Here is a 19,100-nt window from a genome sequence, read left to right as displayed (position 1 = left end):
CAGAAATCCAAATTTAATTTGAGACCAGTCACCAAGTAAATTGATTCGACCACTTCATTCCAGTATGGTTGGATTATTGGGCATTTCCAAAATATATGAAAATCATCTGCCATGTTTCACAGTTTCTCCAGCAGTATCCATCTGTCAGTTGACCTTTTTGTTTGTATTTTATTTTGGGTGTTATAAAAAACCTAATAAAAATTTTCCACGTGAATTCCCTCCAATAACCCGAACTAGTAGTTTCCATCTGTGTTCTACATATATTTAACCAACTGTCCTCTGATATGTTGATTTTAGCCTCCGTCTCCCATTTAATTTTAATATAATTGGCTGATTGATCCTTAAGTGATTGTAGGTTCCGATAAAGTTTAGCAATCAATTTATTTTTAATTTGACCTTTATAAGCTTCTTTTATAACGGCCTTCACTAGGATGATCTGATATCCTCGTGTTGGTGTTGTTCCCAGATCATCATGAAAATATTGTTCCAGGTTCAACATTGCAAGTGACCAATCACATTATTGTGACGTTATTCTTTTGCGCACCAACCCATTCGTGCATTTATGAAATTCCAATGTTGCAAGGACAATATTAATTCTGCTTAGTGTTTATTAAAGGGTTAGGGTCAGGGTCAGGGTTAGGGTCCGTTGATCGGCGGACAAAGGCGGTTTCTCGCAGCTTAAGTACAGTTTTTTGTTTTACGCCGTTTTTTCCCGAAGTCGCAAAAGTCTGACATCACAACATTCTGATTGGTCACTTGCAATGTTGATCCTGGAACAACCTTTAGTATGATGATCTGGGAACAACACCAGCACGAGGATATCAGATCGTGCCCTTCACTATGTTCTTCTGTAGTATTTATATTACTATTGAAAAAGGACCTGACTTGGAGATATCTGAAAAAATCTTGGTTTTCCAAACCATAGGTGTCTCTTAATTTTTCAAAACTTTGTAATCCTTCTTTTCCTAACAATGAGCAAAATGCTCCGATCCCCCTTGTTAACCAAGTTGTATAACGTCTATCTATCTGTGCAGGGATAAATTCCTTATCATGTGTGACCCATCTTAGTTGTTTGATTCCAGCTCCTGATTTAAGACTTTCGCATTCATCAAACCATATCTTTAAAGGAGTTTTAGTCCATTCGTTTAAATTATTTTTCTGTTCCAAATATAATTTTTTTATCTCCTAGTATTGTCTGTAGTGGTAATTTTAATTGTGTCACATCTAAATAGTTCCACTTTGCTTCGTACGACGGATCACACCAATAAATTAAGTATCTTAATTGTGCTGCTTTAAAATAGCTTTCTAAGTTTGGGAGAGAAAGTCCACCCCATTCCTTAGGTAGTTGCAATGTTATATATCTAACTCTGGGTTTACGGCCCTTCCATATAAATCCCGAAATCATTCTGTTCCATAACGCAAATTGTTTGGCTGGTATGTGTACCGGTATAGATTGAAAAAGATAAAGCAATAGCGGAAGTATATTCATTTTGATCAGGTCAATCCTATTATACAGATCAAGTGGCAGTAGGCTCCACCTTTGAATGTTTTCTTTCAATTCCCTTGTAATTGGTGAGTAGTTTATACCTGTGTTTTTTTGAATGTTTATTTTATATCCGGAAAGTTCTCCAAACATTTCCATCTTTGACCATAACTTAGGTAAGCTTCTTTCTGGGTCTGTGCGGGTCAGCAAAATATCATCTGCATATAAACCCGTTTTATATTCCGTATCCATATCCCTTTAATTTGTTCATCCTCCCTAATAGCTTGCGCCAGCGGTTCAATAAATAAAGCAAACAAGGCTGGGCTAAGCGGACATCCCTGCCGACATCTTCTCTGCAAGTCCACTACTCCAGTTAAGCTCCCATTTATTTTTATTCTTGCTGAAGGTAAATAATATAAATTTTTAATCAGTTGAATAAAAGGGTCTCCGAAACCAAACCGCTCCATAACCAAAAATAACTAATCCCACCGGATGGAGTCAAACGCCTTTTCTGCATCAAGGCTTAATGCAATTGATTCCCTTTGGGATTTATTCATATAATCCATTAAATGTAAGGCGCGTCTTATACTGTCTTGTATCTGTCTGTTTTTGAGAAATCCTGTCTGATCTTCATCAATAATTTCTGGTATTGTATTTTTAAGCCTTTCTGCTATTATTGAGGTGAATAATCTATAATCCATATTCAGAATTGAAATATGAATACGATATGAACTGCATTCCCTTTTGTCCTTGTCCACCTTTGGAATTACTGAAATAATTGCCTGTCTCCAAGATGCTGGTGACTCCCCTCCCTCCAACACAGTTAAAACATTTTAATAATAGCGGTGATAATAACTCTCTAAAGGTTTTATAATATTCTGATGTAAATCCGTCCATACATCAATCTTATTTGTTTTTGTTTTTGCAATGGCTTTATCCAGTTCTTGTTTAGTAATTTGTTGCATTAGTCTTTTGTTTTGTTCCCATCCAATATTAGGTAAATCCAGAGAATGCATAAATTTCTGAATGTTTAGAGGGTCAGCCCCTTGTGTCTCTGAATATAATTTTTTATAATAGTTTTCAAATGAGTTTTGTATTTCTTTAGCAGTGTAACACATTTTTTGAGTCTCTTCATCTTTTATACTGTAAATTCCTCTTTCTTCTTGCTGTTTTTTTAATTCTCCAGGCCAATAGTTTCTTTGCCCTAGGGCCGTAATCATAATACTTTTGCTTAACAAATCTAGCTTTTAGTTCTTCTTGTCTATCGTATATATCATTTAATTTCCGTTTTGTTAAATTTATCTCTTCCAATGTTTGAGAGTCTTTAACAGTAGCGTGTTTAGTCTCTAAATTCTTTAATGTAAGTAGTAACTCATTAATTTGCATTTGTTTCTCTTTCTTTTTGTACGGGTGTGAAGTAGCATAACATAAGCAGCATGGAAGGTGATAGGAAGACAGTATCTGCAGACTGTTCAAGTTTCTTTTAAGTGTTCTTTATTTTCTGGCGTTGCCTTTCAACAATTGTTTCACAAAACATAAGAACCTGTCAGTCAAAATCTCACCTGCTTTAATTAGAATTCCACTCACACCTGGATCTCATTAACCTCTACCATTGGGAAAACAGGGTAGACTAAATAACACAGTCTAGACAAAGAAACAGGAATAAAATCATCTTTCCACCTAACAAACTCATTCACCCAACTAAACAGTTTGAAAAGTCAATCTCTTTACCTAATCTGACTCATGGTGTTACTTTAAATGAAATTAATAAATGAAAAAAACAATTATACACAAAAGAAACACCTCTTCATTTGGTTACACCCAATTGACATGATCAGTGACATCATATCCTATAAAATCAGGAAGTACTGGGGCGGCCCTTCCCACATACCTGTTTTACAAATAGGACCTGCTCAAAGGAACAGACAATGGTAAGTATAACCAAACTACATAAACAAATGAAAGATCCAAATAAATTAATGATGAAGTGACATTTAGCTTTAAGTACATTTGCACAGATGAAATTAATATAACCAATGCTACCACAAACAGACCCGGGATAGTATGTAGAGCCAAGGTTACATGTGCTGTGTTTACATTAAAGCATTATGGATAGACTATAGGATAACAGAACACAAAATAATAATATATGCAAGTGAGAAATGGCAAATGAATTCTGTCCTAGCTACTTTGTCACAACGAGGACCAATTTTCCTCTCATTACCGCTTTGGATGCATCCCATGTAACACTTGGGGACACCTCTTGATTATCATTTAGTTCACAGTAGTTTTTATACTCATTTCTTACGAATTGTATACACTTGGTATTATTTAACAAGCTCGTATTCAGCTTCCAGCTAGTCTGCTTTATTTCAGTCTCCAAATGTATAGACAAGTAAACACCTGCATGGTCTGATACATCTTTTACTCTTTTTTAAAAATATAACTATATTCAGTTCAATATATTATATTCAATAATATATTAATATTTATGCACTTTATATTGTATGGTCAAGACTCTAACATATTAGAAATAAACCCCAACAATCAGACTGCCTCCTGTCAGCGAGCACTTGGCCATAGTGGGAAGGAAAACTCCCTTTTAACAGGAAGAAACCTCTAGCAGAACCGAGCTCAGGGAGGGGCGGGCCCATCTGCTGCACCTAGTTGGGGGTGGGAGGAGGGAGATGGGACAAGAACAAACATACTAGTTTAATATGTGCGTTGAAGGACATAGCCTGGTTTAAACAAAAATAAAAACAAAACAACACTCCAAGGTTTCTCAAAGTGTTATTGGTAACCAAGGTAATACCATCCAGTTTCTGGATTTAGATACTATGTTTACTATGATACTATGTAATATTTTTAGGGCTGAGTACAATCACCTCAGTTCTATCTGAATTTTGAAGCTTGGCTTGGCCTGCTTCACTTTAGGCAGCATATGCTTAGTCAATATGGATGAACAAATCAAATGTACCCATTTTCAGTATTGAGCTAGCCTAATAAATGAAGTACATATCTAACTGTGCTTTACCAACAACAGTGATTGGACTAAAATGAATTTGCTGTTGAGAGATAAACTGTACACATGAAGGCACCTCAATCTCTGCTGATGTCTATTCCAGCACAGCATGTCGAATTGGGTATATAGGAGTCATTACCTAGGAGAGTTCTGACAGGTCTCAGTTTACCTTCGATGTTCCAGATATTCCTCTCTGTAGCCATATTTCTTGGGAGTCCCACAGGCTTTTTTCTTGCTAGGTAATCCATCCAGTAGGTTCTGGATCTACCTTAAGGTGCTCTTCCAGTCAGACATGTTTGGTAATTTTCCAAAGTACGGAAGAGGAGCCATTCTGATTGGATGCCCAATCATCCTCAGCCAGCTCCTATAGATATACCAATATTCTACTTCAAGCTAGCTCAGGGGTAGGCAACTCCAGGTCTCAGGTCCCGGTGTTCTGCAGGTTTTAGATATCACCCTGGGTTTATGCACCTGTTCATTACCAGGCCTCTGGTGAACTTCAAGACATGTTGAGGAGGTAATTTAGCCATGTGAATCAGCTGTGTTAATAATAATAATGGATTGGATTTATATAGCGCTTTTCAAGGCACCCAAAGCGCTTTACAATTCCATTATTCATTCACTCTCACACTGGTGGAGGCAGCTACAGTTGTTGCCACAGCTGCCCTGGGGCAGACTGACAGAGGCGAGGCTGCCATATCGCGCCATCGGCCCTCTGGCCAACACCAGTAGGCGGTAGGGTAAAGTGTCTTGCCCCCAAGGACACAACGGCCAGGACAGAGAGCCCGGGGATCAAACCGGCGACCTTCCGGTTACAGATGTGCTTCCCAACTTCCTGCACCACAGTCGCCCTGTGTTGCATCAAGGACACATCTATAACCTGCTGGACAACGGCACTTGAGACCTGGAGTTGCCCACCCCTGAGCTAGACTGACTGGCAGTTCACAACAAAGATCTATTACAATACTCTGGTGCTGCATCACCAGCAGTAACTGCATCTGTATCGCATGCTCCAGTTTACCATTTCAGGTGAACAAGATTCCACAACACTTAGCTTGGGAAAGCGACTCTCACCAAACCCAAAGGGAGGAACCCTTTCATGGCCTCAGACTAAGACTGAGCACAAAAAAGGTCGTGTTCTGATACAGGTATGAGCCACAAACAGCTGTGACAGGATTTTCAAATTTTCAAATGTAACGCCCTCTTGACTCTGGCTGATGTCTGTGGAGTCCAACACCCACTGAAAAAGCGCTCAACTTTATGCGACAAATATAGACACAGCGCAAAGAACCAGATGTCCTTTGTGCTGTGTACCTCGCCCTCCAGCAATACCCTGTAGAAGGTTCTCCAAGGTACAGGATTGTAAAACTTCGATGATTCCACAGGTCACGTGTGAACCAAATGGCCAAATTTTCTTTCGGTTGTGAGCAATGGAGCGAGCTGCACAGGATGAGACTTGTAATCCCCAGACGTACTAAGATGCTGATGAGCAGCACCTCGTCAGTATAGCTTGCCAGGATGGATTTGTTTGAATTTGCTTCTTAGTACTTAGTACTTCTTAGTGCAGCTGAGAACTTTTACAGATATTCAATCATAGCACAAAGTTTGAATCGAGTGAATAAAGTCAAGCGCATAACACAGAGCCCTTTTCTCTCAGAGGATCAATGTAAAGTCCAGTGGAGATGTTGAGATGTCTCTACAAACTGTTTCTTTCTTTGGTGCGATGGAGAAAGAGCCCCTCTGCTGATCTTCAGGTAAGTTTGAACCCCAGTCATTCAAACCTGCTGATTCTAACCCTACCCGATGCAGCGCAGGTCACATTCAGGTCACATCATAATCCTCTCTCTCTTCTTCCGTCAGTGTTTTCTTGTTAGAGAATCGTTGGCAGAGATCTTCCTGAGCCAGAAGCAAATGACTCACTCAGCCCTGTAAAGTAATGAGATGCATAAAACATAAGTTTCTGTTATATTTCAGCAGCGAGAGCCGCGGTTTATTTATAGACGGAGCCCATCTGGCAACTTGTCATAACATTCGCAAGAGTGAAACAAAGATAATGTTCAAAGCATTTAGCCTCACTTACAAGTGCAGGGAGAGGGTGGGCCCAGGACCCCCGCCTCCCGTCCTCTCCATGAACCTCCTGCTGCGAGGAGCACAACCCATCCCAGTGCTGTTCACATTTCCTCCTGACTCACTCTCTTCAGATGACACACAGACACACACCGGCATCTTGAGAGCTGGCAGACTGGTGCAGGGCAGTCACAGAGGAAATCATGCATACATCAGCTGCTGCTTGTTTCAAAGATCAGCCATGATGCATTCTCAGACCATGAACCGCTTTCTGTCTCAGACAGGAAATAGAGGAGAAGGAAACTGTTTTCCCAAGTTTTCCTCTTCTCCTCCTTTCCTTATCAGGAAGACGTGCCTAAATGTTACCTCCTGTCTGGAAACTGCTTTGATGAATACTAATGCTTTCAGCTGCAACTACAGCAGTCTGTGGCCCATTTAAATACCCAGAACCTTTTGGAGGCAGTTAACTCGGACTGGATTGCTGAGACAGCAAAGCCCACAAAGGCCCACAGAAACCTCGAGTCCACTCGTCTGGAAATTTGCATCACTGAAGCAGTTTCAACTATTCTGCATTTAGATACCTCTCTTTGGGATGTCAAGATCTGTGGTTTGGCTGTCAAATGAATACACAGCTAGCTAACATTACAGCTAAGCAGAGAAAGACATCATTAATGTTACAGTTGATATGGTTAGTGGGTAAAACACATTGTTGCATTGTCTCATCCCAGTACAATATATTTGATGAAATATGCATTATTTACATTATCGAAGGCAAACGTATCTACAATCAGTATCAAATCACACCAAAGCAATCTGGATAGATAAAAAGCACCACAGACCAAAGGAAACATACAACTTGATTTTGGGGTGACAGAACTTTAATGGGTGTAACAACAGCTTATGATGTGACAGTTCATTTCAGCTGCTATTGCACAAATTCACAACAATAGTTGGCTTCAGGCGCTTGACACTCTGAGGTAAAATTCCTGCAATATTATAATATAGTTCAGCTATTAGAATTATTTCTGAGATGCCATATTTTGTTATCATACTTAGAGAAACATATACATACATATTCAGTTCAATTCAATTCAATTGTATTTATACAACACCAAATCACAACAATAGTCGCCTTAAAGCGCTTTATATTGTAAGGACCCTACAATAATACACACAGAGAAAACCTAACAATCACATCAGCCCCTATGAGCAAGCACTTTGGCGACAGTGGGAAGGAAAAACTCCCTTTTAACAGGAAGAAACCTCCAGCAGAACCAGGCTCAGGGAGGGGCGGGGCCATCTGCTGCGACTGGTTGGGGTGAGAGAAGGAAGACAGGACAGAAGACATGCTGTGGAAGAGAGACAGAGATTAATAACAAGTGTGATTCAGCAGAGAGGTCATAGTGAGTGAGAAAGGTGACTGAAGAAGAAACACTCCGTGCATCATGGGAATCCCCCAGCAGCTCACACCTATTGCAGCATAACTAAGGGAGGATTCAGGGTCACCTGGTCCAGCCCTAACTATATGCTTTAGCAAAAAGGAAAGTGTTAAGCCTAATCTTAAAAGTAGAGATAGTGTCTGTCTCCCGAATCTAAACTGGAAGCTGGTTCCACAGAAGAGGGGCCTGAAAACTGAAGGCTCTGCCTCCCATTCTACTTTTAAATACTCTAGGAACAACAAGTAGGCCTGCAGAGCGAGAGCGAAGTGCTCTAATAGGGTGATATGGTACTACAAGGTCATTAAGATAAGATGGGGCCTGATTATTTAAGACCTTGTATGTGAGGAGCAGGATTTTGAATTCAATTCTGGATTTAACAGGAAGCCAATGAAGGGAAGCCAAAACAGGAGAAATCTGCTCTCTCTTTCTAGTCCCTGTCAGTACTCTTGCTGCAGCATTTTGAAATAACTGAAGGTTTTTCAGGGAGTTTTTAGGACACCCTGATAATAATTAATTACAGTAGTCCAGCCTGGAAGCAATAAATGCATGAACTAGTTTTTCTGCATCACTCTGAGACAGGACATTTCATATATATATTATAGTGCTGACTCTTGAAAGGTCCATCACACAGTCAATGAGCACAGGGCTGAATGCATGAGGTACAATTCTAGTGACAAACTATTTTATAAGTATTTAAGCATATAAGTATAGGTTGGAGCAGAAATTGCACAACAAATGTTAAAAACAGAAATAAAGAAAATACAAATACAACTGACAGATGAGTGAACACAAACATTCAGATCATATGCAGTAATCGAGAACAAGAACAACTTCAAAAGCAAACACACTGATCAAGAGAACTATTTTCTCGATTCCTTAAAGTGAATAGAAAAAAAGGAGGAAAACCCAAGGTACAAAAAAACATTGCACCTGAAAATTACACCATACATGACCCAAAACAAAAGCTCATACAGGAAGCAATAGAAATGAAACAGCCTGAAACAATAAAAAGTTTTAAAGAGCAAATTGGCCAAACTCCAGTTGGCCTGTGCTTAAAACCAGCTGTGGGCTTTCCCACTCTGCATCAGTCACCAAGAGGCTGAATGCTTTTAAGTTTATAAGAAGTTTAAATTCACATAAAGGAACTTTCAGTTTCATCTCTCGTTATTTTAATCTCAAAGCTAAAAATCGGGATCTTACGACAGCAGCATATCCATTTACACATTTTATCACCTCTGCTTGTATCTAAGATCACAGACTTTGCTCTGAGGACGGAGTCTGTGTCTCTAAAATTTAAATACCAGATTCCACAGAAATTTTTTAACACTCCTCGTGTTTCATAAATACAGAATCAAAAACTGAAATCAACTAGAAGAGCTCTCCTAGAGCACATTTTACACCATGGCTAACACAGTTTTAACTCTACAGACTGAGTTATCACTACTTATGACCTCAAACCCAACCCTAACAATAACACACAGAAATCCATTTTGCCTTACAGCAGCATTAAGCCTTGTTACAGGTTAATCACCTGCGGTTGGTTACACTTCACAGGGTTAAAGACGATCACTCAGTTCCACAAAGTTGCTCCATTTTCACCGACTTTCATGGAATTGAGCTGTTTGTGTTCTCTATGGTCTTGCTGACAGACAAGTGGACAAAAGAAAACGAGTGCGTACCTTCACCTCTGCAAGAATAATTTAGCTGATATCTGACTACAAGCACAGCTTCAAGTCCAAAGCGTTCCAACAAATGTGACCCGAACTGCAACTTTGTACTGCACCCACATTCTGTCAATAACATTAAAACATTCGCTGACCTTTGCTGAGAAAAGATGGAAAGTGGTGAAAAATCATTGACTTTTTGACAGCTTGGACAGCTTTTTCTCTCCTGACCTGTGCTTCACCTCATGCTTCCCGGAGGCATCTTGACACTCGGGTCATGTTTGGCCACTGGCTCACACCTGAGGAACACAGATTGTCTTTGCACTAAAATGATTGGAGGACTCGTTCTGCCCCCCGCTTCTTAGTCCCTGTGGGAGAACAAACAGGTGTTTATACGAGGGGCCGTGGACTGCATAAGCAGCTGTTCATTAGTCTGGACAGCAGAGGTCACTGCAGCTCACGCACACAACACGTTTCCATTTCCATGCAGATCTGATTCATAATGAAGGAGGCCGGCTGGTGCGTGACATTTGCATCTGCCCACCATTTCTAGATGCTGACAGCAGAGAGAATACTCAGACCTCACTGCTTTCTCTGTGTGAGGTGTGAATGTGGACAGCGACCGACTGAGCAGACCGGACATTTTCCCACCTGTTGTCCTGTCTGGGGATTTTATCTCTGGGGAGCATCTACTGAAATCTTAGCAAGTGCACGCTCCTTCTATGGTTTTAACTTCTGCTGAATTCAGGATGTACTTTAGAGCCTGTATTTTCAGTGTAGGCAGGACCTGTTTCTTTTTACTTCTCTACATTTCAGTTTAATGTTTAAAACCAGCAGACTGAGTTAAATGATCCTAAAATCTGTAGAAGTGATGGAAACACCAAGTTGGGTGGTCTGTCACACTGACTGTCTAAACGAGAGAAGAATCGCTCTGAGAACACATCCTCCACCAAGTCAGCTCACTCTCTGAGCAGTAGTTATTTTTAATGGAACAGTATTATATTTTTAATATATACATTTTGTGGGGTTTTTTTTAAGTTACTTTAAGAAGTTTGCACTTCAGTAAAAAATCAGATAAGAGTAGCCTGGGAGAGGTCTACTCTGATCACACAAATATGTATGATTTGCAAATAACTGGAAATGAATCATTTGACCTTTTTACATAACAGCCCCACTGCTGTCAGACTCCACAATAAAGACTTTTGCAGCTGATCAAACACACAAACCCACACATGTGCAATAAGACTGCTATATGTGCAATTCTTCTTCTGACGAAGTTGTATTTTTGTATTTTCCTACTCAGTTGTATATAGTATTTGTATTTCTATTTTATTCTATTGTATATATTATTCTATTCTATTTTATTCTATTGTATTTTATTGCATTCCAGTGTTTTCTAATTTCTGCTACATAACTTTGCACTTTTGCTGTAACAAAACAAATTTCCCACCTGTGGGACTAATAAAGGTCATCTTATCTTATCTTATCTTATAACAGTCAAAATCCACAGAAAAAACTGTTTGGCAAGTTTGCAGCTCAACACAAAACTGTGTTTTTTCTTACAAATGTAACAGTTTAATTAACAAATAAATAGGCTTTCCAGCCCAGTGATATGACATTTATTGTTATAATAATCGATTAAACACTCATTTCCTTACTTTTTGTTTTTTGCTTATTGCAAATTTTATCATACGGTATTTTTCCTACTATCTAAGAAGCTCATGCTTTTTCTCCTGACACACTTTCTTTAAAAAAATAAAACATATTTTGCGGTCAACTTGAAAGAAAGGCAGATGTGAAATAAGGTCAGAGGTCAAATGTGACATGATATTTGGACAAAAACTGTCATTTGATATTTAGAATCCACGTATATAATTCCCTATAAGCCCTCTTATCCAGTTCAGGTTGACAGGGGTGCTGGATGTGCAGTAGACCCTGGACAGGTCAATACGCTGTCACAGGGGCAATTTAGAATCATCAGTTAACCGCACTGACTGGATGTCTCTGGACAGAGAGAACCCACAGACACAGGGAGAACATACTAACTCCACACAGAGCATTTTGAGCCCAATGACCTCTCGCTGTGAGGCAACAGTGCTAACCACTGCACCACCACGCTGCTGTTTATGCATGTTTGCTGTCAATACAAAAACAACTGTAAGAAAAATTATTTTAAATAGCTCTAATAAGCATCATTATCACCTTGACCTTGAGATCAATCTGTTGACTTTGAAGGAGAGGTCAGAGTTCAAATGTGACATCACCATGACGGACCGTGACAGCATCCACATCACTGCAGCTGCAGCACCAGTCTGTCTGTGGATCTCCTGCTCCCTTCTCCCCTCACTCTTGAACAAGACCCAGAGATCCTTAAACTTCTCCGCTCTTTCTGGCTGAGGACCATGGCGACGTGATATTTTAAATCTCTGTATGGTACTTCCTATTTGCTGACAATACAAACAACACTTGAAGAATCATAGCTTGAGGTTTGTTTTTTGCAAGCTTTTGACCAACATGTTGCTGACCCCTGAAGAGCCAGGATGTATGGCACAGTTTAAATGATTGTTAACACAGTCCCCCCTCTGTAGCACTACAAACTTTTATCAGAATTCATTCAAAACCTTTGAGCTACCGGGTTTACAGACAGAAACACACAACCACACCAAAAACAGAACCTCCCTGGCAGCTGCAATAATGGATGATTTTTTGGCACATTAAGCGTTTTTATATTTCCTTCCTATTTTTGATTAAAGTTTGATAGCACTCATGTTTAATCAAAAATAAGAAGGAAATGTAAAAACGCTTAAAGTGCCAAAAAAAATCATCCATTATTGGAAGTGCGAGGGAGGTTCTGTTTTTGGTGTGGTTGCGTGTTTCTGTTTGTTATCAATGTTATTTATTCCTGCTTATATTATCTATTACATCCACTCATTCTCTTCTGCAGGGTCCTGGCTATACAACATGCCTCATTCACACAAGCACTTCTACCTATCACGGGACATTTTATGTTTAATCTCTTCTGCAATCTCTGTAAAACCTGAAAAGTCAGATGACACCTCACATGATTATCAAAATGCACCAAAAGAATTCAATTCAATTTTATTTATATAGCGCCAAATCACAACAAAAGTTGCCTCAAGGCGCTTCATAGATACAGAGAAAAACCCAACAATCATATGACCCCCTATGAGCAAGCACTTTGGCAACAGTGGGAAGGAAAAACTTCCTTTGAACAGGAAAAAACCTCCGGCAGAACCAGGCTCAAGGAGGGGCGGGGCCATCTGCTGCGACCGGTTGAGGTGAGAAGAAGAAGAAGGGGGAAAAAAAATCTAACACTGATTAACATTTGCTCAGAAGGATAATAGCCGGGAAACCTGAGTGTGAGTAAGACATGGAGTCAGTTTAGGTACAGAGGCTGTATCCCAATTCTGGGTCTGCAGCCTTAAAGTACGCAGCGTCAACGATCCTTAAGGGCCGCATACTTAAAGACCGCTAAGGCCGGAAGTGCGAGGCTTGTGAAATAGGACGGTCTAGCCTCCGTTGCGCTGCCCAGGTTGCCTAGCAACCATGATACTAACAGCTGGAAACGTTTCATACAGCTTTGTTTGACAGAAATGAAGGGAGAAAATCTTTTGTTCATTTGTTTGTTTGTTTGTACATGAGCTTTAATCATTCTCTGTAAGATTAAGGTCAGCTATTGAACGGCGTATATTTTAAAGTAAAGGCTGTAAAACCAAGTTAGTACAAACGTCACTTATGTTACATAACTTTGCTGACATGTGGCCAACAGTAATGTTTTAATGTTCTTCGTTATTAAACATTTGCACAATAAATAAGTGACATGATATTCAGTACTTACTTAAAGTTTACTCTTTGGGCGCCCCTCATCCGCCGTTTTTTTCGGCAAAATTATCCACACCCACCGCCGCGCTATGCATTCTGGGATATGTTGGGCCACGAAGTCTACACCGCCACGTCCTTAAAATTCAGAGAAATTAAGGACGCATTTGAGGGCCGCATTTCGAGCAGCCTTTGAATTGGGACAGCCTTCGTCGCGTCGTGGTGACGTAATCGGCCTTAAAATGCGGCCTTTAAGGCTGCAGACCCTGAATTGGGATAGAGCCAGAGACATCCCATCATCTTACCTCTAATGGAACATGCCGGAACTTGAAATCACTGCAGAAGCAACTATTTATGTCCACATCCACGCTCTGGTTATATACAAAGACTAATTAACCTGTTTAGACTGTGAGGGAAAGCTGAAGCACTGAGAGAACACACTGTCACATTACATAAGACACAAACTTCAAGTTTCAAACATCATTTGGTTAGCACTTGACTTTTATTCAGTTGTTGTTTACAGCGGACATCTGTGTGAATTCCTGACAAAACCAATTTGTCGTTGTGCAAAAGTCATGAAGACCCTCTTGCTGTTCATGTGTGACACTGTGTGTGCAGCTCATTCATGCTTTATGCACCGCACATTTACTCACTACTGCCCTAACAGTGACACGAACACTGAAACGCTGTCACACATTAGCTTTGGCTATCACATGAAAATACATTAGAAAACTTTCATTTATCTCTCATTATATTAGAAAAGACAGCAGGTGACACTCTGAGCCTCGAGAAAGGCTTTAATGGACTAATACACACAGATGAGCTTCAAGTTTTATTCCCTAACAGCTACAATGATTAGCACTGCTCTCTCCAGGTGCTGTTATTACACGGACACATTGTTCATATCTCTGAAGCCCAGACCTCCCTCCACCCCCCCACCCCTTTCTGTAATGATGGGTGTGACAAGAGAAACAAGAACAGCGCTCCTCTTTAAACAGCCAACAGAGTGAGTGCAGATTACTTGAGTGTGTGCAAATCCAGTCTGAGATGAGTGTCAGAAGGTAGCATTGCCAGCAGCCCACTAAGCTGCTGTCTAGTCTACACTTTCAGTGCAGGGAGGCAGAGTTCAGACAGAAAGGGACTCGACTGGACACTTAAACAGAAAACATGACTGAGAGGTGTGAGGAGGGTTTCAGGACAGGAATAGTGCAGCATCTCTCTCCTCCTTCCAGTCTCAGAGGTACCATCTGCCATTTGATTCCCACATTACTCAGTACATCATGTTGAGATCACAACATGACCATATTTTCAGAGACACCACCTGTAGACATGATTTTCTAATCGTTTTTCTTTCGAAAGAAGGCTTTTCCCTCAGAGACTCTGTCTTTGGTCTCCTGCAGTTTCTCAGAGAACTTGTCTTTCGTCTCTTCCATTTTCTCATTGAAGCGTTCTTTTGTCTCCTCAATTTTCTCTGAAAATCTCTCCTTTGTCTCCTCCATCTTTTCTGTCAGTTTCTCCTTCGTCTCCTCCATTTTGTCCTGGAAGTACTCTTTAACTGGTGGCGGTGTGGATAAGTAGCCGTGCTTGCGGAGATACTGAATGGACAGTGACGTGCCGCCCAGAGTCACCGTGTATCTAGCAGGTGTTGCGATCTGTAGGAGAGAAAAAAACCAAAAAAACATCAGTGAGTTTAAATACACTTTATGTGCTTTTCATATGTACAATGAGATGGAACAGCTCCAAACAAAGGATCCATGTTCAGTAGTTGTGACTGGTGTGGGAGTGGGATAATGACACGCTTGTTTAAAACCTTTGTTCCCAGTACCATTACTGGGCGAATTAGCGCCATGATTCGCCCTGTTCCCAGAGCTAACTGGGAACAGAGTTTGACCTAGTTTCTTGCTAGGTCAAACTAGCTCACATAAAGAAAGTAGTCTGACCCTGTAAATAAGTAATGAACACAAGTGGAGAGCTACATGAGTTAAACGCGATCATAACAGTTGCCCGATTACTTGAGCTCTGTTCTGGATGTTTAACGGCTACAAGTTGTAAAAGGTGGCATGCCAAGGGTATGCAATTCTGAATAGATGGGTTTTAACATGCGATTTAAAAGTGGAGAGAGAGTTTGTAGTTCAGAGATCTGGTGGAAGTGCATTCCCAAGGCTTGGGGCAAAACAACTAAAGGCTATGAGTCGGGTGAGCAGGTGGCACAAACAGAAGGAAAGCTGAAGAAGAGCGGCGTGTATGACGGGGTTAGTACGTATGGAGAAGATCAGATAAATAAGGGGGAGCAAGGTTATAAAGTGCTTTGAAAGTAAGAAGCAGGTATGCTGCAGGGAGTCAATTTAAAAGTAGTCTGGAATTAATTTACCTTGTACATGGCATATGCAGTCAGCGCATACCCACTCGATGAGTCTCTTAAAAGGCCAACTAGTGACTCTGGTAGACCAATCATCTCCAGGAATGGCACTACATTCACACCTCTGAGGAAGCAAAAAAACCCATATTTTCATATCAATGTTTTTTTGTTTGTTACAAAACTTAACGCTGACCTATGAAACATTCGATCATTAAAACAGTGACTCAACATTGTACCAGTGTGGAACTTTATCTCTAGGCACTTTGTTACTGCTCAGCCTGTGACAGGTGCAACTACCAGAGAGTTTAGAGCAGTCTGAGGCCTGAGTCTTGAGCTCACAGGATTTCTCACAATGTACTGACCTCCTTATTTAAAACTCAAAGCACCTCCCACTGCAACATTAGCTGACTCAACAACAAAAGCATAATAATCTCTTGATGATATGGCACATCAGAATTAGATTTAACATTTAGTCCTTCATAAACATCAAAATAAAGTCCTTTAAGCAGAGCACCACTCACTTCATAGCAGCGTAATAGAAGGTTCCAAACCAAACAGAGGAAGTCACCAGATGCACAGGGATCATCACCTTCCCATACTGTTTAAAGGTCCTTTTGAACCTCTGGAACAGGCCGATGGACTTGTCCTGAAGTGGGTCCACCTCTGCAGGATCAGGAGCTGCTTTCTCTCCCTGGTTGTCCTGTGTCTGAGGCGTCGTGGTGTCAGACTGCGGCTCCTGCTGTGCCGGCTGGTGCTTTGGTTGGTGTGCTGCTGTGCTGACAGCTGAAGTGGAGAGCCAACGCTGGCCCACAGGTGGCGACTGACGGAGGGCGCGCCAACAAAATGCTACTGGGGTCTCGGGGACGGCGATGCCCAGCAGCAGTGGGCGCACCGCCGCCACCCGTCGGAGTGTCCCACGAGTAAGGATGTGCTGCATGATCATCCTCCTCGTCTCTTCGCCCTCCTCCTTTCAGCTGTGATGTTCGACCACAGACTGCAGGATCAGACAGAGAAAGGCACTTTAAATTGTAATCTAATTAACCTAATAATCATTTAATCTATGAAATGCTCATCCACAGTTGCCAATTTAAGCTGCTTATTTGGGTCCATCAAGGACTCAAAACCTAAAGATTCAACAACAAGAAGAGAAACAAAAACCCAACACCCTTCTTTCCAAACACATGCCTAAAAATATTCCTTCAGCGAAAGACTGATAAATTATCGAAGTATTTACTTGTAAAGTGACTAATTTCAGCTCCATTTTCAGTCTGAAATGCACTGACACGTGCTGGGCACTCTGGGTTATCTATGCTGTGTACTAAACAGCCCTGATCTAAGTCCCTTCATGCACTAGCTGTAATGTAATGCCACAGATTAAAGGTCCCGAACAAACCCTGCTTAATGACCGCAGAACCATAAACTCACCACCTAAAGTGAAACTGGTGGGTGAGAGCTTCATGCAGGGAGTTCTTCCTAAAGATATTAATTTATGTTTCTTATGTGGAGCTGCTGAAAACACAGAAACTGAGCTAAGTGACTGCTGTACGACAGCACATTTTAGCTGACCTACCTACAGTTAGCCAAACCCAAGCTATGTGAAAGTACTGCGGGAAGTCACAAAGACGGGAAGTCACAACAACGGTCCTCAAAATAAAAGCACCCAAATACGACGGCGGACATTCCTCGTGACTTATTTTACAAGCTTCACCCGGAGATGTTGAGTCACAGTAATGGAAGATTTTCACAGGGGTCTATTTTAGGGTGGCTGACACTGGACAGTTGTGTCCTGAGGACAAACAGGGCGCAGCTTTTAGTTCCCATATAACTACGTGGGTCTTTAGCGGGTGGCGAAGCAAAGAGGCTTCACTCATTAAAGCAGACAGCTAGTCTATCTTAGACACTGACCGACAGCCGTGTGCTAAAGCCAAACTCTGAACAGCTGCCAACTTCGGCTTCTGGCGGTTAACGTTAGCCTGTTAGCTAGTTGCTCTGCTAACTCACGCAAGCAATAACTAACCAGTACGTGAATAAACAATACTAAAGGGGTGGACAGAAAGCTGACTGCACTTACTAGAATTTAGGTGTTGCACTCCTCAAACCAGAGGGCCATGCGAGCTATGTGTCGTTCAAGAACCACATTTATCGTTTCAGCAGCTCTGACTGCGTGGTGGAGAGCAGCGTGTAACCCTAAGTGCGCAAAGACCGACGGGAAATGAAGTTCTCCCGCCTCCGATTGCGACGGTCCAAAGATATGCTAAAAATACATTCCCCAGAGTTGATAGCGGTGGATTTTTTTTCTTGATCATGAAGTTGGCCAGTGGTTTGTTTTTTCCTCACTGTAAACAACGTGTGGCCTTCAAACACGGACACATTGGGCTTTGCTAATCCATTAATGTCAAACAAAAAGTTGTTTACGTGTGCTTGTTTAATTAAATTATAGGCTTAACCCAGAACAAACAAAGACTTCATGTAGTCTGCAGTTATTAGCCTGATTGCCATATATGAAACACATTAATATTATAAGTTATTTTACTAGTTATTTTGTATTTTGTCAACGTTGCTGTTGTAATTAAACGTGCAATTAAACATATAAACGACAAATATGACTAATCTCGGTAGATTTTTTATGAAAAAACAAAACAAAACACAAAGACCCCGCCTAAACGCAGACAAGCCTTTCTTGGCGTAAAAATGTTTTATTACATATTAACATGAAGAAACGTGACCTTTAGCACATCGGCGTTCTGTAATACACGACTGTCACCAACAGAGGGCGGGCGGCTCACATGAAAGGAGCCAGTGTGTTTGTAATGCACAGCCAAAAGTAGCAGTATACAGAGAGTACATGTTAATTAGACATTTTTTGTTATGTTTTGTATATTTTGTTGTTTTTAATAAATGTAATTATGCTTTGGGTCACTTGGCTTGGCTTTAGTTATTTCCTGTATTTACTTGTGGTCAATAATTACCTGACTATATCTGCTTATTAGGATTCAGTCTCCTTATACTCAGCAGAATGCAGATGCCCACTGATAAAGGGATGAAGAAGGGTCTCCCTGCAAATCTGTAGGATGAATCTGTGATTGAGGCACAAGCACACCTGGAACTGAGCTAATCCAGTTTGAGGACAAATCACATTAATCCAGTGTTCCACCGAAGAATTTCATCTGTGGTGTTTGATATGTGACGAGCAGCTCACAGAGCAGAGGAATCAGTCAAACATACC

At 40.9% G+C, this 19,100-nt stretch overlaps 1 protein-coding gene across 1 annotated transcript; it reads right to left on the bottom strand.

Moving 5' to 3' along the window:
* Window positions 1–13,998: 13,998 nt before the first annotated feature.
* Window positions 13,999–18,092, bottom strand: mims1b (mitochondrial inner membrane scaffold 1b). Its single transcript, XM_085178433.1, has 4 exons — window positions 17,946–18,092; window positions 16,396–16,868; window positions 15,887–15,998; window positions 13,999–15,167 (listed from the first exon to the last, which is right to left on the bottom strand). The coding sequence occupies exons 2-4, from the start codon at window positions 16,815–16,817 to the stop codon at window positions 14,853–14,855; spliced, it is 849 nt and encodes a 282-aa protein (XP_085034559.1). The 5' UTR covers window positions 16,818–16,868; window positions 17,946–18,092; the 3' UTR covers window positions 13,999–14,852.
* Between the last annotated feature and the right edge of the window lie 1,008 nt (window positions 18,093–19,100).

The sequence above is a fragment of the Neolamprologus multifasciatus genome, chromosome 11 (assembly GCF_963576455.1).
Source record: "Neolamprologus multifasciatus chromosome 11, fNeoMul1.2, whole genome shotgun sequence".
In the NCBI taxonomy this organism is placed as follows: Eukaryota; Metazoa; Chordata; class Actinopteri; order Cichliformes; family Cichlidae; genus Neolamprologus; species Neolamprologus multifasciatus.
The sequence above is the reverse complement of the archived record's forward strand: the minus strand, read 5'-3'. Positions and strand labels throughout refer to the sequence as shown.

Bases quoted from the DNA above. Each gene is read 5' to 3' on its own strand.
- mims1b (XM_085178433.1), bottom strand. From the start codon at position 16,817: ATGATCATGCAGCACATCCTTACTCGTGGGACACTCCGACGGGTGGCG. The intron at 15,999-16,395 runs GTGAGTGGTGCT...TTGCTTCCTCAG, and splicing joins TTCTATTACGCTGCTATGAA to AGGTGTGAATGTAGTGCCAT. The intron at 15,168-15,886 runs GTAAATTAATTC...TCTCTCCTACAG, and splicing joins CTGCATATGCCATGTACAAG to ATCGCAACACCTGCTAGATA.